Source organism: Syngnathus acus, chromosome 15 (genome assembly GCF_901709675.1).
Source record: "Syngnathus acus chromosome 15, fSynAcu1.2, whole genome shotgun sequence".
Lineage (NCBI taxonomy): Eukaryota > Metazoa > Chordata > Actinopteri > Syngnathiformes > Syngnathidae > Syngnathus > Syngnathus acus.
In genome coordinates this window covers 12,212,661-12,235,705 of record NC_051100.1, presented here as the reverse complement: position 1 = coordinate 12,235,705, position 23,045 = coordinate 12,212,661, and the positions used below count along the sequence as shown (strand labels likewise).

Genomic DNA, 23,045 nt, shown 5'->3' with positions numbered 1-23,045 from the left:
AGCCATACTTAAATATTTGCATTAAATATCAGTCAGGGGCAGTTGGACGAGCAGCATACAAAATGGCAACATCTCCCTCTTGTGGACATCCGTGTACTACAGAAAAGAATTGAGAAGCACTGATTGAAGTCAACATTTTCCAATGTACATACATGAGCCCAACTGCAAATGGCGAAAATTCTAAATGAAATATTTTTTCCCCCAAAAGAAAAATAAATCAGGATTAGCTCAGGTAAATAAACAAGTGGGTTATGTGAAACAATGCAAATAAGCATTTGTGCGAATAACGGTGGAACCCCCGAAAAAATGAGTGGATACATTTGCAAATGCCTCGCCGCCAAGGGCCTCTCAAGCGTTTTTTCAGCATTAACATGATCATCAATGACTGTTGTAAACATTCTATAATAGCGACTTTGGCAAATTTGTCTGCAACTTAGAATCACAAACTTTACCTCGCTAACTTCCTTGCCATGCAACATGTAAATGGGCACCACTGGAGTATTTTTGCAGACAGGTCACAACATTTGCTAAATACAGCAGAAAAAGTCACTTTTTGGCTACTCCCCATGTTCACAGACATGTTAGTAAGCAGTGCATATCGGCAGGGACACCGTGAAGAAGAAATACAAATGATACTGGCTTCATCAATCAACAGTCTCACCTAACTAAAAAGAGATACGAGGCAAGTTTTGATCAATGGACGTTTTTTGTTTAATAGATAATCCTTGAGCACATAATCATAAATGTACATACAGCCCCTGGTCAACATTTGACATACAGACAGTCACTAAAGTGGCAGTAAAATAAGTTAAAAGACTCTTTCGGGCCTGTGAAACCAGGTAAATAACAAACCAGCATCTTTCCTTCTGCGTGCGCACTTTTTTTTTTTATTCTGTGTTTCCGCGCACCTAACTTTGAATAATTTGCGACCTTGGCAAAGTAGAGGGGCTGCATTTTAGACGCTAACGGGACATTTTTAGAAATCTAAAACCAAGTGTTGACTTTAAAGCAATGATGGTAATGGCCAAATGATTTCAATCTTTTGAAATGTATATTTCCACATAAGGCGTTGGCCACATGTACGAGTGCCAACGAGAAATCACACAAGCGTCTCTCTCCCTTCTCATTAGCATCTGTACAAATGACTCAACATATGATGATTTTTTTTTTTTTGATGCATGTGAATCAAGAGCATAGGATAAAACAGAAACACCCTTCATGATGTCGCCGATTTGAGGTAAGCAATAAGGTCCTGGCGCTCGCCCTTCTTCTTGATGCCGGCGAAGATCATCTTGGTGCCCGGGATGTATTTCTTGGGGTTCTCCAGGTACACCATCAAGGTGTCCTCGCCCCACACGATTCCTGACACAAATTGAAATTGGGTATCATGTCAACAAGTTGGCCATTTTCAACACAAATAGCCAGCCTCCCTAACGTCTTAGAAGACAGCGACACACGGGAAGTGGTGTCACTTTTTACAGCTGTAAGAAGCCACATCCAATGCAACCAAAAGGTAAGGAAGATTGTGTAATTGATTTTAGTCTAACTTTTTATTCATTTCTTAATAGTTGACAGTAGACCTATGGCATTAAAAGTTGTCAATTCAGCAAAGAAAGACCAACCTTTGCTCTTGTTGGCATCTGTGTACGAAAACCCCGGCGCCTGGCCTGTCTTGCGGCCAAAGAGACCCCACAGGTTGGGCCCAACCTTGTGCTTGCCCCCCTCCTCAACAGTGTGGCACTGCGCACACTTCTTCACAAACGTGTTCTTGCCTTTGGCCACGTCGCCCATAGTCACCTGGAATGAGACGGAACGGACAAGAGGACATTCACCACATTCTGCTGCATGAAGGCTATACGACAGAATAAGGCGCAAAGAAAGTGGTGCACACTGCCACTGAGCTCAGGCGTGTCAGAGGTTATGAGATCCTTTCAGTATTGCACATTTGTCCAATATGGCAATCATAGAGTGACACCCCCCAACCCCCAGGGCTTCCTAAGGAGTTAATACAAGGCAAAAGGATGCAAACCTTGATTGTCCTCAAGTGGTAAACTGAGGATGAAGAGCACATGAATGAGTGGGTTTAATCAATGACATGCTATCCTTCCTTCCTCGTCTGTCCTCTGCAGTGCTGGATGAAGGACGTCGAAGGTAAAACCAGTGCAACCACCACTAAGCATGCTCTTATTACATGTACCCAATCTACGAGTTACGTTATCACCCGACTCGTCAAAATGAGACTTCCAGCTCGAGGTTGTTGGAGGCCCAAAAGTGTCAAATGCGTTAGCTTAGCTTTAGCCCCCTCCTCGACCGGCGTTAGCTGCTATGCTACTCAGCATTAGCCTCCTGGTCGTTGCCAGTGTGTTTTACTAAATGAGGCGGAATGAATACTTTTGACGTAATTTTTAATCCGTGAACCACTATCGGGGGTGAGGTCTACCTCGCATTTTGCATTTAGTTTTGTTGGGGGGAAAAAAAAAAAAGCGACGAAAACAAAAAAGGCTGGCCGACTAGCAGGGTGGTTGGCTCTCAAGGATGATCGTTAACATGGCAGGCCGAAAATTTCAAATCCTTTCAGTCCAAGACTTCACATTGTATTCCAATACCTTGTAGTGTTTTTCGTTTTCGTCCAAAACGTGGATGATACCACAAGATCAGGTTCACGGTGACCTCATGTCACTCCCAACCAGCTCTCAAGGATGCTTGAAGGAGTTCGGACAATCTACACAACTCACCACACTTAAAATTTGTCCACCCGAATAAAAACTCTAAGTGTGTTTACAGAAGCACAAGATAACATTAACCCACTGAAAAAAACAACTAAAATATTAAAATGTGCCCCAACGTCATTGCGGCAGTTTGCGTTCACTCCCCGCAGTTTTAAATATAATTGTTAACATAGCTTCAGCACATCAAATTCAAATGTGTTGTGTCGTACTTGCCAGTAGTTTAGAATTTGTTGAATGAAACTGTCTTCTGTGTGGTTCCTCTTCGTTACGAGAGACAAACACGTTGTGGCGGTCGCACAGAAGGTCACTTACGAATGCCGGCTTATGACGTCATGTAGTCATGTGATGGCGGTTTCGTCTTGCGTCCTCAAAGGGCCACGTCTCGTTTCAATGTCGGTAGTTTGTTTGAAGGTTCGCTTACTTGATACTCGACCCGCAGTAATAATTAGTCGTTGGTCAAATGAAAAACTGACGTAGTAGGTGTTTTGAAGCTGCTGTGCTGAGTATTCGTTCGTTCTTAAGGCAGAAAGAAAAGCCCAAAAGGGTGATTAAAATTGTTTGGTCGGCACCCGACAAGAATATGACGTCACCTCCTTTGACCACTTGTAATCGATTGTACTATTAGTACGTTTCATACGTGTTGCGTCAAGGTGTCATGCAAAAAAAAAAAAAAAAAAAATGCTCTTATAAAACAAAATGCAGCGAACTTCGTAAGGATAAGCAATATGAATGAATTAATTATTGTAATTTATTCAGTTAGTATATCTAGTTGCAGCATAGCATCTGAGTATATATCCTTGATGTAATGCAGGAGGCGTATTACAGAAAAGTCCTAATTTGAGAATCTAATCTGTCTAGTTGCCGTGGCAATGGCACTTTAGGACCGTATTTAGGAAAAGTGTACTACAGAACAGTGTTTCTTAACTTGGTTTGCACATCCGATCTCAAGATAAGAAAAGTGTATTACAAAAGCATCCTACCTTCGAAAAATCTTAAATAAAATTGTCCAAACTTTAGGATAACCCATTTCGTTGTCCTAAGTGGTGTTTTTGAGGGATTGAGTGACAAGGTTAAGAACCACTGCACTAGATACAGGCGCAGTCACTGAATTTATGCCACCAAACAATGAATCATGAATGTTTTTGCAAATAATGATAATAGCAATAATCATACCTTCAATTACCTTGTTTTTAAAAGCAATTAAATGATTAAACCGCCATTGAATTTAAATAAATTTTCTACAATGAACTAAAATTTACGATGAACTCTATCAATCATACTGCACCTACAGGCGCGTTCACTTGTTGTCACTTGTTATGGATAGGGCTAGCGGTAGTATAGCAAAACGGCTAAATGTCCACCAGAGAGCACTGTTTCTCCCTTTATGAACGCCAGCTCTTTCTGATTGATTGAACATTTATTAATCCCCAGGGGTGGGGAAATTCAGGCCCCAGCAGTATCCATACCACAGAGTGGGTATACAAAAGCCACACAGATGGCATGAGCGCAACTCAATAGGCTCTCATAAGGCTGCCACACAACGGCGCCACAAGGAAAGCCAGAAAGTGCTAAAGATAACAGCCATCAAAGCAAAGCTAAAACAAAGTAACAGCGGCCAACCAGCACCCCTCAATATCAGAGAACACCCCAAAACACACAAAATAGCCTCTGCGGGGTCCATAGACAGGTGTAAGGGCAGTCCAGTTCAACGGCGCCCGATGGACCGTGGTCGTGAATCGGTGAAAACATCACAAAGCAGGCAAACGTGTGAGCAGCGTCCTGGGCACCCAGTCGGGGCACGTGCAGATGGTCACCACGGGGCTAGCATGGCGAAAGTCGTTGGTTCCGACGAGGACGAGGGAGCGGACTCCCCACAGGGGTCGCGGCTGCGAGGCCAAGGCGAGGGACCCGGTCATCACTGGCCGGATAAGCAGGAAGCCGTCGTAGAGTTACGCCGGTCTCGACCGATGATCCCGGTCCCAGGAAAAAAAAAGAAAATCCGATCCGAAGAGATACCGAGGTGCGGTAGAAGGCACCAGCATCGCCGAATGGACAATAAGACAGAAAGAAAAAGGAGAAAAGAAGGAAATAAAGAGGAAAAGAGAGAACACTGCTGGGAGGCTGCCACTCACATCGGCGCCATACCAAAAAACAGTCTTTGATGTCTTTACAGTTTAGGAAAGGAGCCCAAGGAGAGATCATGTGTTTCGAAATTATTTGAAAACGACCCCACCTGTCCTTTTTGGTCGTTATCATTCAAACATTTGGAGATTCAAGACTTTTTCCCCACTTAGTAACTTTTTAAAAAGTATGATGGAACAATCTATACAAGTCTGTTTACTCAACATTTAGTGATATTTAATATGAATGAAATACAATAATATTCAATGCTATTTTTCCATGTGTCCTCAAATATTCCAAAAACAACCTGTTCATTGAAGACTAAAAGTCCGTAGTTGTGAATGTGGCAATGGATGTAAAAGTTTGGCAAGCGCTGCAATAGGCTCGAGCTGACTGGCGACTTTAATGAGGACAAGCGCTGTGAATGGATGGATAGTTGGACGGATGGATTTTAGCCACTTCTTTCCAACGCAGAAACATCTATTTTCACCTGCATGCACAGACATGGCCAATTTCGTCAATCATCCTTGACCACAGACAGGCGGCGGGGATGACTTATCGGGAAGTAGACAAGGAATACCCTGAACTGGTCGCCAGCCAATTGCAGGGCACACAGAGACGAACAACCATTCACAGTCGCACTCACACCTGCAAGCAATTTTTGGAGTGCTCAATCAGCCACACCCTTCGAACTCTGAGGCCGACGTGCTAACCAGTGTCCCAGTATTAGTTTTCGTAAAGAGGACAGCATTGGTCATCTGCACACTTACGTTGGCTCATCTGTTTACTAATAACAATTGCAATTGTTAGCCGATCAAAATCACTCCAGTAATTTTTACAGAAATGGCAAAAGTACCCAGACTTCGTGCCTGAGTAGCAGATGTTGATAAAAGTAGTATTGAATCAACTCTGATTCCAAAATTTAAAAAAAGACGTTCCCTCTAGGGATTCTGAATGACACATAGTCATATGAAACATTCTCAAATAAACTTCAGATTATCCATCCATCCATTTCCTGAACCGCTTTGTCCCCACGGGGGTCGCGGGCGTGCTGGAGCCTATCCCAGCCGTCATCGGGCAGTAGGCGGGGGACACCCTGAACCGGTTGCCAGCCAATCGCAGGGCACACAGAGACAAACAACCATTTGCACTCGCACTCACACCTGGGACAATTTGGAGTCTTCAATCGGCCTACCAAGCATGTTTTTGGGATGTGGGAGGAAACCGGAGTGCCCGGAGAAAACCCACGCGGGCCCGGGGAGAACATGCAAACTCCGCACAGGGAGGGCCGGAGGTGGAATTGAACCCGCACCCCCAGTGCGCCACCGAGCCGCCGCTTCAGATTATTGAAAAATAAAAATATTTTTCCATTGTTAAAAATAATGCATCTTCACAGCCCAAAAAAAGTCTGGTCTCACCCACTTGGTGTGCTTCCAATCAAGGTCCAGCAGGTCGCAGCTCTGTACCACCTTCTTTGTTGACTTTCTCCTCCCGCAGAATGAGGGCACTTGATGTCTGAATGCTAAGTCCGGCATTATCTCACACGGCTTTTACTCCATGACACAGAGCAGGAGGGAAAAGTATGACTTTTACTGTGCTGCTGTTACAGTAGTGATGCAGTTAGGGCCATATTACGAACGGGCCGGGGGCCCGTGGGGGCCCAAAGCGATGCAGATGCTGATGCCAATTGCGATGTCAGAGGGAGCTTATGACTACTTACACTGTGATCTTCTTCTTCTTATCGTGGCTACAAGGCAGTTAGTTACAGGCTTGGCTAGATGTGGTTCAGCCACAGCTGAACACATTTCTGTCCCTTCTCGTTAAACTCTGCTAAATCCGATGCTGTGCAGGGATGTTCCAGCAGGGGGCATATGAGGAGGTGTTGCATGGTCTGTGGTTCAGTGCCACACTGAACGGCTAAGATTGTTCGTTTTGCAGAGGAGGTTCCTCGTTTCCAAGGTCGACCTTTGTGTCTATCTCCAGGCATGATGTTGTTTTCTGTTCTGTAGCTTTGTGGCTTGTAACTTGCAGTTTTCGGCGTAGCTTGTAGCGTAGCTTGTAGCTGCGTTGTAGCTTGTAACTTTTGCTTGTAGTGGTGAAAGGATTAGCAGTATCTAGTCGATCTAGTTGATCTCGTCAATACTCCCGGGGCCGCGACGTGGACGCTCCTTTCATGACCCCTACACTGTGATAAGGCATATCTGTAGAGAACCATGAGAGAGGGGTGGTATGAATTGGAACACGGGGGACGGCAATCAGAGGGCCCCTGGGCCACTTCAGAGTCTTGTCAGGATGAGAATCTTCCGCGGAGCCGCGGATTTCCGTGTTTTTTTCCGTCGGGAGTATCATTTTCGTGAATTGTGTAGATCCGTTGAGAAAATTGTTTTTATATGGGGATGGGGGGCTGGCAGCAGTATTGCGACAACAGCCGCCTTATTTTCGGCGGCATTTTGGCGCTACTTTCGTCACATAATTTGCCTACTCATTTGCCTAATCAGCAAAAGTTTTAGCCAGCATAGCGAAAGTTTTAGAGAAAAAAGACGAGGATCGTGCCAGGGAAATAGACAAGTCGAACGGGATCAGGAACTGCTTCAGATGGGCATGGCTCGAGAGCAGCATCATCTTACAACTCGGAACACAAAGACGCTCTTAATGTCATGGATCGGAATGGAGCAGGGCGACCAAATGCAGCTTGGACCAGGGTTTATTGGAGAACTCAAAAACAGACTAAGAGAAGCTCGACTAGGGACAAGACTAATTGAACAAAAAGACAAGATAAAGAAGAACGACGATGACAGACGAGACGAGAACAATCCGACAGGGGTGTTACACGCAGACAGGACTTATATACACGACAGGTAACGAGAGGCAGATGACTGTGATTACTACCGTAATTTTCGGACTATAAGTCGCTTTTTTTTTCATAGTTTGGGTGGGGGGTCGACTTATAATAAGGAGCGACTTGTGTTTTTTTTCAAGAATTTTCCCCCCAAAAAAAAGTGAAACCGCGATAAACGAACCGCGATGTAGCAAGGGATTACTTTCATTTGAATTTCAAGTGACGTCAGCAGCGCGACGCGGCGTGGCGCGGCGGTTGTTTACAAAAAGTACAAAGATTGATCACGGGATGAAGAAGATGACGAAGGGCCCCACGTACTACCAGCATCATTAGCGGCTTTGTTTCTAAGTGACACGGAGGACGAAGAGTTTGAAGGATTTAAGGATTTGGAGTGACACAGAAGGTTTGAAAAACTATTATGGCTTTTACGCACGCCCGGTCCTACTCTACGGAGCTCTCTTTCACCTCCGTGGATAGAAGTCGGGGGCCGGCGCTCGGCCGGGTGGCTGTCCAGGGACGGTGGATGGGGCTCGGACAATGCTTTTACGCACGCCCGGTCCTACTCTACGGAGCTCTCTTACACCTCCGTGGATAGAAGTCGGGGGCCGGCGCTCGGCCGGGTGGCTGTCCGGGGACGGTGGATGGGGCTCGGTCATGGCTTTTACGCATGCCCGGTCCTATTCTATGGATCTCTCTTCCACCTCCGTGGCTGGAAGTCCACGCCGCCACACGCCTGGCAGTTTGTTTTGTTAAATAAAGAGCCGTTTACCAAACCCACGTCTTTCCTTGTACTTTGTTAACGCTACAATATAGTTATATACTAGATCTGTGGAATAACAACGAGGCTGACGTCAGGGCGCACGCGCGGCATTGTTGAGAAAGGATGAGGAATTTGATCAGTGGCCTAGTGGTAGAGTGTCCGCCCTGAGACTGGAAGGTTGTGGGTTCAAACCCCGGCCGGGTCATACCAAAGACTATAAAAATGGGACCCGTTGCCTCCCTGCTTGGCACTCAGCATTAAGGGTTGGAATTGGGGGGTTAGATCACCAACTGATTCCCGAGCGCGGCACCGCTACTGCTCCCCTCTCCCCCAGGGGATGGATTAAAATCACATGGGGATGGGTTAAATGCAGAGAACAAATTTCACCACACCCAGATGTGTGTGTGACGATCATTGGGACTTTAACTTTAACTTAATGATTTAGAGTGCACAGATGGTTTGATAATATTATTGCTTATATAATAGTTATTTGATATCTAATTTATGTATCGTTATATGGGCCTGTGGAATATTTTGAAGTGCAAGCGGCGTCAGCGGCGCGCACCCATTGTTGACAAAGGACGATCGATGGATTTAATGAATTGGAGTGACACAGATGGTTTTATAAACGTGTTATTTATGTAATAGTTTTTTTTAATAACTCTGAATGTTCCGTCAGGCCCGTTCTCAGCTCTTCGTTTGTGTTTATGTCACGTTAGCATACCTATCGTTTAGCCTGTTGTTGCTCGTTCATGTCTGTTCTTGGTGTTGGATTTTGTCAAATAAATTTCCCCCCAAAATGGGACTTGTACTCCGGAGCGACTTATATATGTTTTTTTTCACTTTTTTGAGCATTTTATGGCTGATGCGACTTACACTCCGGAGCGACTTTTAGTCCGAAAATTACGGTATATGGTTTTTTTTCACGTTATTGTGCATTTTATGGCTAATGCGACCTATATTCCGAGCGACTTTTAGTCCGAAAATTACGGTACATAGATTGAGAATAGACACAGGAAGGGAGGGGCGAGCACACAGACACTGACAAAATTAAACTCCCTGCGCACTTAGATCCACTTGAATTTTGGAAAGCGCCCGATGACGACTGGGATAGGCTCCAGCACACCCGCAACCACCGTGGGGACTAAGCGGTACAGAAAATGGATGGATGGATGGACATCAGGAGTTTAAAAATGTTTTCTAAATTTCAGCGACGGCTCTGTCACAATAATGCGACCAGCGCGGTGCAGTTGCGCGGTCGGCGACGCGCTACGGTTGCGCGTTCGGTGGTGCGCTGCAGTTGCGCGATCGGACAAAAATGCGCAAATGAAAAAAATGCTTAAAAAAAGTCTTGGAATGGATTAAAAAAATTTCCATTATTTGTAATGGTAAAAATAGATTCGGAATTCAACCGATTCGCTTTTCGAACCGCCCTCTGGAACGGATTGTGGTCGAAAACCGAGGCTTTGACTGTATTATATTCACCTTGGTAGCCCACCAAGCAGGAATATTTTTTTAATAACACTGTTGAAATTGAGGAATGATATTAATGGTTTTGGGGTTGCTATACTGCCAAAATCCAGGAGTTTCCAGGGAGCTTTTCCCCCTGAGCCCCCTCCGGGGCGTTTCCCCTGGCCCCCTGCGGCCCCAAATGGGGGCCTGTGGGCCCTGCAGCCCCCAATGGGAGGCCTAGGCCATAGCAGGGGGTGTTTTACGATGTTGAGTAAACAGGACAACTTTGATTGCGTCCTTTGCATCTGGTCAATCAGTTCAAAGGATCTTAGCACTTTGTTCTACTACTTTGTTAAGACAGGACAAGTTAGGTTAATTATTACAGGTTACATTCCAACATAATCATAGGATCAAACTAATCTATCAACCCTAACAGTGGACACTCCTTCAACTGTGACCCCTGATCTCTGACTCCTCAGCCCTGGGGTTTTGTGGCTCCCGGCCTACTTCAGTTCACATCGTTTGAATGAAGGTTCCAATTTCTTAAAGTTAATAAGACAAGATAAGGAGCGCATAAAACAAAAGTACAAGACCATTCCTAAGAAGTGACTGCAAAAAGTGTTTGAACTTCCCTTTGAAATTTTTGTTATTATGAGCTATTGGGAGCATATGAACAATTCATGTAGCACATGCCTGGAAATGTCTCAGAGTAACAATTTGATGACTGTTCTCTACAGATGACTGCAAAAGAAACAAAGAAACACTGTTTGAGGTTAAAATGGCGGGAGGGAGGGGGCACACAAAGTCAAAAGTCAAAGTCAAAGTCAAAGTCTGCTTTATTGTCAATTTCTTCACATGTCAAGACACACAAAGAGATCGAAATTACGTTCCCACTATCCCACGGTGACAAGACATAGTACACAATATACATACAAGTAAACAACACAAAAAGTAAAAACAAGAAGGCACAAACAATGAATAAATAAGAGTGATGAATAAATAATAAATAAACAAATAACATAATAAATAAGAGGAGCAAAAATGGAGCAAGTGTGCATACAGCAGACAGTAAGAATATAGCGCAAAAGTACAGGACGCTACGCAGGAGGGGGGAGAGAGTCACAATCTCATTTTGGCGCGCGTTGCGCCTGTACATGCAAAACATGCAAGTTCATTTCCGGGAACAGCTTGTTTCTGCCCTGTCCTTTCAATTCAGTATTTAAAAGTATCAAAGTATTGGTCTTTGTCTCTAAAGTGAAACGTCTCACTGTGACCTTGAATTGGCGGTGTTGTATAAAAACGGAAGCATTCCTCGCGAGCCACACGTGGAAACATTGTGGCAACCTCTGCCCGGGAGGCGAGCAGGCAGCTTTGCAAAGAGGCGTGCAGGATTGCGCCGCCCCCGCCACCCAAAAGTAGAAACAAAGCCCAAGTCGTCCTTGAACCGAATGGTTCGTAACAAGCTGACAAATGCCTCTGCTGCTGATTTCGTGTTGCGCAATGATGCAAATGCGCCTATAATGTGCAGGTTGGGGTCAGACGCGTGCCATGTCATCAAAAGTGTTAGGGTCCCGGACAGATCTGTACACCCGAGTGGATGAGGTACCTACATCCACAAATCAGAGGCTCACCTCTTCTTCCCAGTACGATCGCAGTTCGTGAGAAGTTCTCATGTGTCATGTCTCGTCCCCAGTTTGGTTATGTGTGTAGATTGTCATCGTGTCTGTGTGCTCGCCCCTCCCTTCCTGTGTGCCCGTGATTAGTGTAATCACACTCACCTGCCTCTTGTTGCTCTTGTTGCCTGTGTTGTATTTAAGTTCTGTTTGTGTGCCACTCGCCGTCGGAGCATTGCCTGCATGCATTTGCTGCTGTCATGGAATGCCACCCTGTCTGTTTTGTCTCACGTCTCTGTTCGGTTCCTGTTATTGATTTTTCAGTAAGTTATGTCAGTTTGCCGAGTATGTCTTTTGAGTTCGTCAATAAACCCTGGTCCAAGCTGCACTTGGTCGCCCTGCTCCATTTCCTCCACTCCGCCCGTGACATCATGTAGACAAACTTGGTTGGAAAATGAAGCTTCCTCTTTTACAAACGGTCAGTCAAGTCAAGTCCTCCCAGATATCTAAAGACAGTTTTGACACCAGAGTTCCTTTTGCTTTTTCCACATTCACCTGTTTACCTGCCAGGGTGTGCTCACTTTTGTGCTCAAGGCCTTTTGTGGAGCCCGTTTGGACAGGAGGTGTTCCAAATTTTCACTGCTCGTTCTACTTGCTGTCATTTTGTCAGTTTGACGGACAAAACCTCCATCAGGACTGAATGAAATAGAAATGATTGTAAATTACCTTAAAAGTGATTAACATATTGCTAAATTTATTTTTTATTATCTTTGTTTATTTTGTTTCTTAAAATAACTTAAGGCTAGGTCATTATTTTTTACACATTAAGTGGACGTGGTTTTATTTTGAATGTGTCTTGTCGAAACTCCGTCAACAGCCAGTTCCGCATTCACAATCAGAGAGAAAAGTGTGACTGTAAGGCTAAAAGTACCTTCTAAAGTTCCTAAATTTGTTAAAACGCTATAGCACCTGGCTACTAAGGGGCACAAGGTTTGTTTTGTTTGTGTGTCGTGCATGATTGTGTTCAATTTGAGTTAAGTTGCCGTAGATAGACCTTTGAGGGCATGTCGTGGCTAGCGTTAGCATTAGCATCGGGCTCGCTGAATTAGTTTACATTGAATGAGACCATAAACTAAGCTAGGGTGGCACGGTGCTGCACTGGTTAGCACGTCCTCACAGTTTGGAGGGTGCGGGTTCGATTCCGCCTCCGGCCCTCCCTGTGTGGAGTTTGCATGTTCTCCCTGTGCCTGTGTGGGTTTTCACCGGGCCTCCCACATCCCAAAAACATGCTTGGTAGGCCGATTGAGCACTCCAAATTGCCCCTAGGTGTGAGTGAGTGCGAGTGTGGATAGTTGTTTGTCTCTGTGTGCCCTGCAATTGGCTGGCAATCAGTTTAGGGGGTCCCCCGCCTACTGCCCGATGACTGCCGGGACGCCCGCGACCCCCGTGGGGACAAGCGGTATGATGGATGGATGGATGGATGGATGGATGGATGGATGGACGGATGGACGAATGGACGAATGGACGAATGGATGGACTACGCCAGGGGTCACCAACTCCGGTCCTCAAGGGTGCCAATCCAGCCTGTTTTAGGTGCAGCCCTGCAACAACACACCTGATTCAAATGATCAGCTCATCAGCAAGCTCTATTAAGGCTGATGGCGATCCTGATTATTTGAATCAGGTGTGTTGCAGGGGGGATACATCTAAAACAGGCTGGATTGGCGCCCTTGAGGACCGGAGTTGGTGACCCCTGGACTACGCTAACTCCCCACCTGTTGTAGGCCTATGGATTGAGCAGCATATAGCAGCATGTGTCGTATGATAAGCCTGGTAAGGTTAAAAACAGTTTGTTGACTTAAAGGGAAACGGTTAAAAATATTTATGTCATAATAATATAGCACTCTATTGGAGGTTGTCATTGTATTAAAATAGATAATAAGAAAGATACATTTACATGATGGTTTATTGTTATAGACAGCTAAAAATATCCATCCATCCATCCATTTTCTGTACCGCTTTGTCCCCACGGGGGTCACGGGCATGCTGGAGCCTATCCCAGCTGTGATCGGGCAGTAGGCGGGGGACACCCTGAACTGGTTGCCAGCCAACGTAGGGCATCACAGGGCACACAGAGACGAACAACCATCCGCACTCGCACTCACACCTAGGGGCAATTTGGAGTGCTCAATCAGCCTTCCAAGCATGTTTTTTGGGATGTGGGAGGAAACCAGAGTGCCCGGAGGAAACCCACGCGGGCTCGAGGAGAACATGCAAACTCCACACAGGGGTCGGAGGTGGAATCGAACCGGCACCCTCCTAACTGTGAGGCGGACGGGCTAACCAGTGCGCCACCAAGTCGCCCTGCTAAAAATATTTTCACTGTAATCTTTTTCTTCAAGTAAAAGCAATTAATTGTATTTTTTATGTTCATAAATGGACCATAAAGAAGATAGACCATCTGTTTGAGAGTTCAGACCATCATTTAGCCAGGACACTACAATGATTGTAAATGTCATTTGCAGCCGCTTGCTCCTGAAATGATAAATGTTGCACCTCGAGTTTCTGCCCTTGTTTTAGTGCAGTGTGGTGCTCAATCTATTTTCAGCCATGTATACCCCGTGTGAAATTGTTTTTCAGCCAAGTAATAAACAATGTCCTCCATTGGCTTCATGGTACAGATTCAAAAAAGAAATCATTCACTTCATTGATTTCAAATAAATACAGAAACTGAAGATATATCATCTGAAAATATCAGGAAAAAGAAAAGTGACATCATCTTAATTGTCTTGTTGCCCTGAGCTGAGTCTTTTGGCATGTCGTGAGATGTTTTAGTGAGACACTTAATTGGGTTTGTGCTTGACTTAGCGAGCATCTTTGTCATTCGCGGTGGCAACAAGGGAATTTCTGTCACCAAGGTATTTTTTTCTTTCTTTCAATTTTTCATTGACTAGATGCTACTTTTAAATTGTATTTTAAACTCTCACGTACCCACTGAGCTGCCTTCACTATCCCACGCCTACAGCTTCAAAGCATGTTTACTGTATTTATTTTTTTGCTCGTCTTCAAAGGTCAGTCCAGGGTTTGGGAAAATTTATATTTTCTATTTCTCCACGTCAAACTCAACCCACACATTTTCAGTTTCAAGTTTTAGTTTTTTGTGTACAAAACTTGTATAACATCACGCAAAGCGTGAAAAGCATCATCTCGGCATTCTTGGTTGTGTGTGTGTGTGTGTGTGTGTGTGTGCGTGCGTGCGTGTGTGTGTGTGTGTGTGTGTGTGTGTGTGTGTGTGTGCGTGTGTGTGCGCGTGCGCGTGTGTGTGTGTGCGATTTGGGAGGAGCTGGCTTGCACGTGCTTGAAGTGCAGTTCAGCAGGCAGGCGCCGACTCGTCGACGACGCACCAGCATCTTCCCGAGTGCTTGCTGCTTTGTTTCTGACTGAGTTGGGTCCACGACCGAGTCCTCACATCCCGAATAATGGTTCTGTCATTCGCCGCCTGGTTCTTGATTGCCCTCGCACTGCGTCACACCTGTGTCGGTGAGCAGTTATTCACTTTATTCTATTAGGACGGAAATGTCAGGTGCAGATGGACAGTAGAATTGCATTTATTATTCTTTGGTCGAATCTAATGTAACTTAATATAAACGTCATTTAATGTAATGTATTTTTGGGATCACTTTGAGGTTTTGAATGTTTTTCCTTGGCACACTTGTAAATCTGCTGGGTTAAAAATTGGACCATCAAATTGACCCCACTGGGTCGGTCCGATTTTTGACCCAGCGGATTTCAGGGTGATACATTTAATACATTCATACATTTCATACTTCCTGAGAGCATGCTTTCATGAAATGATCTCTTCTTTTAATCCTGTGCCTTTGAAGACATTTTTTGATGGTTGTCGCCATTGAACTTTATCAATCCGATGGCATATATAGGTCGTGGTGATTTAAAAAACATTTTATGAAGTTCGTTTTTTTTTTTTTTACCGTCACAATCACGTTTCTGTCAGTGCGGGTGGGCGATTACTACTGTGCTGAATGCTGCTGGTGTTTTTTTCCCCCTACCTATTCCCGTCCCTAGGCAAGAGCCGTTTGAAACAGTTCCAGACCTAGAAAAAGGCTTAATCATCACTGTAAAAATAATAATTATTGTTATTGTTTTTATTATTAATTTTTTACTGTCCGGAATGGGCTACCTTATCCTTTCCTGAGACCTAGCAAACTCATTTTTGTTTTCTGTAGGGGATGTGTGCTTTTGGTCCGTAGCTCTCAAGCTACACATACCATTGTATTGTAGCATACAACATAGCTCATGTTGGCCCTTACAGAGGACATCCTATGCTTTCACATTTGCCGTACCGAGTCCCGATACCCTCTCAAAAGCACATAATTGTAAAAAATGAGCTATTTTTATATATTGATATTTACATCAATGCGTGAACACATTTTGCCCCCGTTTGGTTTGAGGCTCAGGTGGCCCGGTGGAGCACTGGTTAGCACGTCCGCCTCATAGTTAGGAAGGTGCGGATTCGATTCCACCTCTGACCCTCCCTGTGTGGAGTTGGCATGTTCTCCCCGCCTACTGCCCAATAACTGCTGGGGTAGGCCCCAGCACGCCTGCGACCCCTGTGGGGACAAGCGGTATAGAAAACGGATGGATGGCTGGTTTGTGACTTTGATCGCAACGGCCGGTGTAGGACTTCCTGTTGTCCTGCAGTGCCACCCAGAGGTGTAGTTTTGCAACAACCGGATGGACACCCGCCAGAGTTGCTTGCTCCCTGCAGGAAGAATGCAGTCACAGAAATGTTGACATTGTTGTACGACAAGCTTTCTTGCTGTATGTGCAAGCCAAGAGGTGACACCTCCTGGTTGCTGGCACTGCTCTCATCTGGGGGTTGTTCTTGTTCCAGCGGTGTCCATGTGTCCGACCGGATGGCAAGACTACAACAATCACTGCTACTTCTTTGGAACGGACAGTAGGTGCTGGACCCAGGCTGAGGACTATTGTGTGTCCAAGGGAGGCCACCTGGCGAGCATTAGGGACCAACAGGAGCAGGTAATGTGGGTCACTCACTCACTCACTCACTCACTCACTCACTCACTCACTCACTCACTCACTCACTCACTCACTCACTCACTCACTCACTCACCTTTCTTGCAGGACTGGCTGACGCAGCGAACAGTGAAAAGTCTTCTCTACTGGATTGGCCTGCGACATGCAACGCCTGAGGGCAGCGTGTGGGAGTGGACGGACGGAACGCCTTTCTCCTACTCGTGAGTGTCCTTCAAGAAAGCACGACAAGCTCGTGAGACTGTAAATCGCTTGAAGTGTTCCTCTTGCGCACTTGTTGCTTTAAATGATGATGATGACTCAACTTGATACCTCAATATACACAAACAAGGTCTCTGAAAGACTTGCAAACATGACTGGATAAGTCGGTTTCAAACCGTTACGTCTGTGCCCAACATTTTCACTCTTGCAGGGTCTGGTACCCCGGTCAGCCAGACAACAACAAAGGCGAGCAAAACTGCGGTGAGATGCGGCCGACTGATGGTGGTCGCTGGCATGACTACGAATGTGACTATCTCCAGCGCTACATCTGCAAGCTGCCCAAGGGTGAGTGCACACCTTGTTTTGTGGCTGCAGCGTTAGCGTCTCATGACACTGAAAAATGTGTGGTGCGGGTGATATTTACTTGGGAAAAGAAGTCACGTGTTTTGATGACCAAATTGGAAGTCAAGGTTTATGAGAGCATTCGACTTGCAGCGTGAGTTTCTTAAAAAAGGGTTGCGCATTTTCCCTGCAATGACTCCGCTTCGCCAGTAGATGGGGAAACGCCCGCCCGCGCATCTACTCCCGGAAGTCGTGTCAGAAAGCTCGATGCACACTCACAAGTGTGTGAACGTACTCAGTAGTACGGACCTGGCGCACTCCGCGCTCAATTTCTATCAGTGCCGAGTTTTGAGCGTGGGTCGTGACGTCAGCATTCCCGTAATACACGTGCTGAGCTTTCAGATACAGTTTTACGCTAAAGCCACCCACAAACCTTCCCCTGGAATCTTTCCATTAAATTGAGTGGCCCAAAGAAAAGACAGGTGGACACTGAGTGCCGAGTGTTGAAAAAAGAATGGACAATTTGGCTTGGTCCGTCACAGATAACGGACCAACACCTCGGCTCTATCCTAAGAATTGCCACAACAATTTTTACTCCAGACTATAATGCACTAGCAAAAAAGGGAGACCAACAACACTGTTCCCACTGAAAATGAAGGGGAGTTTCTCTAGTTTTTTTGTGGAAAAAAAATGCATTTTGAAAATAATTTGTACAAAGAGCAAAGATTGAAACTAGCGACCATTCTCATTTTCAACCAATGCGGGATGCTCAAGGACATTGATGCACCACCTGTTTGCGACTAATCTTAACTTTTAAAATTTTTAAGGCTGACTTTAAGAAAGTGTTTCCCCTTTCCTCACCTCTGTCACCAGGGGTTTGTGAGTTAAAGCTCTGTTCTGATTTTCAGATATCCGTCATCGTGTTGCCATTTTGATTTCTTTATTACTTTATTTAGATGTATTCTTTCAGTGATTCTTCAAGATGATGTATTTGGTCAGAATGTTTGCTGTTTGATGTGATTTTGCCTCATCTTTCATAAATCTGACCCACAGGCGCTTAAGTGATGGAAACTGTTATTCATAATAACAGTGTCGCATTTAATGAGAATCACTGCTAGTAGTTTTTTGGTGAAATATTTTTTTAATGCTGTTAATAAATACATTTGTTTTCAAAAAGCGTTTTTTGAATATCCATGCTTTACTACCTACTAAAGGCCAAAACCTTTTATGCAATGACCTTTACATGTCATTTATATTACTTCACACAAACACGACATCCATCTGTTCATGGTTCGGACCCCCGGTCAAAATATAGAAGCCAATTTGGCCCGCAAGTCAACAAGTTTGCGCACCCCTGGTCTAGAATGAAGCTTGATAGGTTCAGTATTATCCATGAACACCCAGAAAAGGGCATTTTGCCACTGGCTGTCATAGTACATGAAAAACAATCACATTCATGAATCAACTCCCTTTTGAAGTTTGGACGATTTCGTAATTGGCAAAGGCCTCCAGAAACGATTACTTGTGTGTAGTCACTTTTTTTGCCTGAATGTATTTAACGTTTGGCATTTTATGGGCTTATCTACTTCCAGGCATGTGCGCAAGCCCCACCAATGGGGCGCCTTGTTCCTCTCAGGACATGACGTGCGAGTGCAAGCTCGCCATGACATTCAGCGCGGTGAGTTTGTGCTGTGGATGCCCAAAAGCATTTTTACTTTCCCGTGGCAATCGTGTGAACCTCAACACCTTCAAGTGGGCATTGTTTGTTCAAGACATGCAACCAAATGGCTTTGTGGCATCGATGATCGTCAGTATTGTCGGTAAATTGGACTCACTGAGGAATGTTTGTCCACGTCGTCCGTGAAGGATTCGAGCTGTCCCCAAAGCGTGTGGCCTACTTGTCGCCATCTTTCTCCATTGTGTGTGCGCAGACCGGTGGCTTCCAAGGTGTCTTCGGCGGTCTCAGCGTGGGCCGCAAACTCGTCATCGAGGGACAGTCCACTCGCGAAGCAACCAAGTAATGATAGCCCCAACCCCCCACCCCCCCAGACACACACACGCACACACACACACATCCAACGAAGGCAGCCGACATGGCATTTGTGGATTTGTCCTCGTAGACTGGTGATCAACCTGGACGTGCGTGAGAGCAGCGGCAAGGAGACGGGTAGCACGGCGCTGCACCTGAACTTCAACTTTGGCACCAAGAGCTTCATCGTCAACGCCAAAGTCAGTGACAAGTGGGGCAGTAAGCTGACCGGGAGCCTTCCCCAACAACACCCCTTCGGACCAGGACTCGCCTTTAAGGTGATGTCCGTCGGCTTTCAATCATCACCCAAATTCTAAACCCGTAGAAAGTAACCCTTATTCTATCGCCGTCTAGATTGTCATCAAGTGTGGCAGTGGCGCTTTCCAGCTGACCTTCAACGGCGAGCCCCAGCAGGACTTTGATTATCAAGTTCAGGACCTGCAAAGTATCAACTGGCTGTTGATGTGGCAAGTGACGCAGAGCCACGTCCGGCTGATGTGACCACGCGCCCATCCGAGCACTGCTTCCTGTCTGGGCGTCGTTACGCCGACAGCAATCGGCTCCATTCGGACGTGTTTTTTTTTTTCTTATTGTTTCTTTAGAGGTCGCCACCATTTGTTGTTCACTTTAGAATAACTGCAAGATAATCTCACGGTACATTTTCACAGCGTTGAGGCCAGACGACGGCGTCTAAGCGTGCTTATGTGGTACAAGTATAAACACATTTTAATTTAATCCACATGTTCTGATGAGTTCTCTGACTTTTTGAAGTGATGATTTAAACATCCATTCGTGCAACTGACTATGTAAACATGTTTGAACCAGAATAAAGGCATTGGCTCTTTCACTTGATTTTGCTCCATATACTGTATATCCGCGTGTGTGTGCTGCGAGTGTGGTCCACTTCAGATCTTGGCGGTCACATGATGTAGTACTTTACTCCATGCTCATGGTTGCTTTATAGGGGTGTAACGATTCATCGATACACATCGATTAATCGATATAATGCTCTACGATTTATTGGCATCGATGCTAAACGTAAACATCGATTTATATCGCCGTGTTTGACCTCGGACATTAGACGCGACTTTATTTTGAAATCCAGTTCATTGTTGCTTGCTTCCTCTTTCCGCGAGCAGTACGCGGCGTGTTTTGAGCAGAGCAGGCACGTGAAAGGGGAGCCGACAACTACGCGGCTCCTGGGCTGGTGCTATGGCTAGTGTCCAAGAAGACGAGGAAATTCGCTCCCCTTTGGGCTTCAAGTCATTCGTTTGGAAGCACTTTGGATTCCAAAGAAAAGATGGCTCAACGGACAATTAAAATTATTGTAAATAAATAGTTCAGTAATGCACTTTAAAGTTAATGGTATTACAAAAAAAGAAAGAATATTCATTTTTCTTTACTTATATGAGAAAAAATATAGGAATTCGATAAAGTTCAGTGTTAAAATAAGCACTTTGTATACTACAATACTCTTGTAATTTCCTAAATAAAGAGTTTGCAGTACCTTGTTGATTTTGCGCATGAATTGTTATAAATCAGGATATTGTTCTATATTTTTTATTTAAAAAAAATATATATATATATATCAATCGTGGAGCACTATATCGTGATGTATCGTGAATGAATCACAGCAGGCTTTAAGATATCGGCAAATATCGTATCGTGACAAAACCCGCGATTTACACCCCTATTGCTTTACTATTTGTATTATTCTGGGCATACCATTACTTGATCATTCTTGTCTTAACATTGAAAAGTATGCATTCTCAAGATTGTATGATCAAACTGGGGAACGCTAAGCAAGCTAACGTAACGTTACAGGTTGGCTTACTAACGACTGGTCAAACACTAAGCTTCATGTTGGTTGTATGTTTGAGAAGACAACTTATTTTCTCAAGCAATACAAGGACTGCTTTTGGTCTCATAAAAATTTAAATATATGTGTGTTCAGCCAATTAACAGAAAGACGATCACAGCTATAAGAAACTAGCTTGTGACTGAGGAAGATTGTATGACTTAAAACTTGCTTTACCCAAATAATGATTGATTCCAATTGCATGATTTTTGCCAGAGTAATTTTGGACTTTGACACCACCCTCTGACTTTTGCTGTGAATTACCTCCCGTTTCTGACGATCATATTCAAACATAGCAATGTCCCACTTTGTTGGGGGTGTCATGGAACAGATGGAGCAGGGCGACCAAATGCAGCTTGGACCAGGGTTTATTGAGCAAACTCAAAAGGCAAACTGACACAACTTAACAAAACAATAACTGGACGGACTGACTGACTGGGACATGAGACAAGAAGACTACAGACGTGAAGACATCAAGACACCAAGACAGTACGACGACGACAACACAATGATCCAACGGGGAGTGAGGGGCAGACAGGACTTAAATACAAAACAGGCAGGTGACTGTGGTTACATTGATTGAGGTGACACAGGAGGGGAGGGGCGACGCGAACAGAAACCATGGTAACAGACATAATAAAGCAACCGGGGACGAATCGTGACAGGGGGCCAACGCGCTACTTACTGTTTTGATTCCCCAGTTTTCTAAAAAAGAAAAAAGGGGCAGGGTAATAAAGCTCTAGTACAATTCCAGTCTTTGTAACCATATAGCAAAATTATATATTTTTCTATGACTTCTAAAATTGGGATAATTAATGTTAACGTGATATATAATTGTTGTCAGGGTTGCCAAGCCGTCTCAAATCTTCATCATCAAAAACCTGTGAATGACGTTGGAACCTCGATTCAGTTTGAATTTAAGCTACAATTCTCCTGTGCTGACTTTGCATTGTCGCGTGCAGATAAAGGTGACAGCTGGTGGATCATCTTCCTGACAGCTTCTATTGGCTGTCCTCTGCTTCTTCTTATGGATGGTAACAAGACTGCATGATTGTGCTAGTCCAACTCTTGCAATAAAATCTAGACATTTTTTGGGGAACTTTCGTGAATTACTTGTCATTATGCATCAGCTCAGTCAACATCAAATCAATGATTTTTTTTTCGGTCTAGCCTGGTTGGGTGAAGTGTACGTGTAGCGTCAAGGCCTCGCACATGGATTTTATCAGAATCTAATTTCATATTGTGAAATGTAAGAAAGAACCCGGCCCACATACTATCAAGGACAATTTAAAAAAAAATAAAAAAATTAATGACGCAGAGAAAAAACCCTCTTGTTCATAACAAAGCATAATAACAATATAAAAAAGTAGACAAATGTGCTTTCAAAGAGCATTCTCATCACCATTTGTGTAACTTTTGCATTGTCATCGGAATGGTTGAACGATAACAACGCCGCTGCCTACAAAAGTTGGATACTATCACTAACGCTCGTTGACTTTCATGTTTTTCATGTTTTATGTTTCTATTTGTCCCCTTCAAATGCTGCTTTTTCAACATGTTGCATTGCCATACTCTTGGAGGGGATTTTGGATAGTACTTTGTAAATAGAACATAAAGAACATAACTAGAATTGGGTTTTTTCACCTCCGTAATAAGATTCATTGAATTGTGCTCCTTATGTCTTCACTTACGATAGCCATTGTATTCCTTTGTCCTTGTCTGAACAAAGGAATACAATGGCTATTGTTAAGATTCGTCTGATTCTCTTGACTGATGATGCGGAAACTACCGTAATTGCCATTGATAAATAAATACCGTAATTTTCGGACTAAAAGTCGCTCCGGAATATCGGTCGCATTAGCCGTAAAATGCACAATAACGTGAAAAAAAACCCAGTCGCTCCGGAGTATAAATCGCATTTTGGAGGGAAATTTGTTCGACAAAATCCAACACCAAGAACAGACATGAACAAGCAACAACATGCTAAACCAGACATGGGCAAACTAGGGCCCGCGGGCCACATCCGGG

General features: G+C 44.5%; 2 protein-coding genes across 2 annotated transcripts; one reads left to right on the top strand and one right to left on the bottom strand.

Moving 5' to 3' along the window:
• Window positions 1-687: 687 nt before the first annotated feature.
• LOC119134955 (cytochrome c) lies at window positions 688-3,091 on the bottom strand. The gene is made up of 3 exons (XM_037272241.1): window positions 2,943-3,091; window positions 1,623-1,797; window positions 688-1,362 (listed from the first exon to the last, which is right to left on the bottom strand). The coding sequence occupies exons 2-3, from the start codon at window positions 1,789-1,791 to the stop codon at window positions 1,217-1,219; spliced, it is 315 nt and encodes a 104-aa protein (XP_037128136.1). The 5' UTR covers window positions 1,792-1,797; window positions 2,943-3,091; the 3' UTR covers window positions 688-1,216.
• An 11,822-nt stretch (window positions 3,092-14,913) lies between these two features.
• On the top strand, window positions 14,914-20,068 carry LOC119134928 (galectin-4-like). The gene is made up of 8 exons (XM_037272186.1): window positions 14,914-15,054; window positions 16,427-16,572; window positions 16,678-16,790; window positions 17,000-17,133; window positions 18,723-18,808; window positions 19,062-19,147; window positions 19,251-19,437; window positions 19,514-20,068. Exons 1-8 carry the CDS (start codon window positions 14,994-14,996, stop codon window positions 19,658-19,660), a joined length of 960 nt encoding a protein of 319 aa, XP_037128081.1. The 5' UTR covers window positions 14,914-14,993; the 3' UTR covers window positions 19,661-20,068.
• The last annotated feature ends 2,977 nt before the right edge of the window (window positions 20,069-23,045 follow it).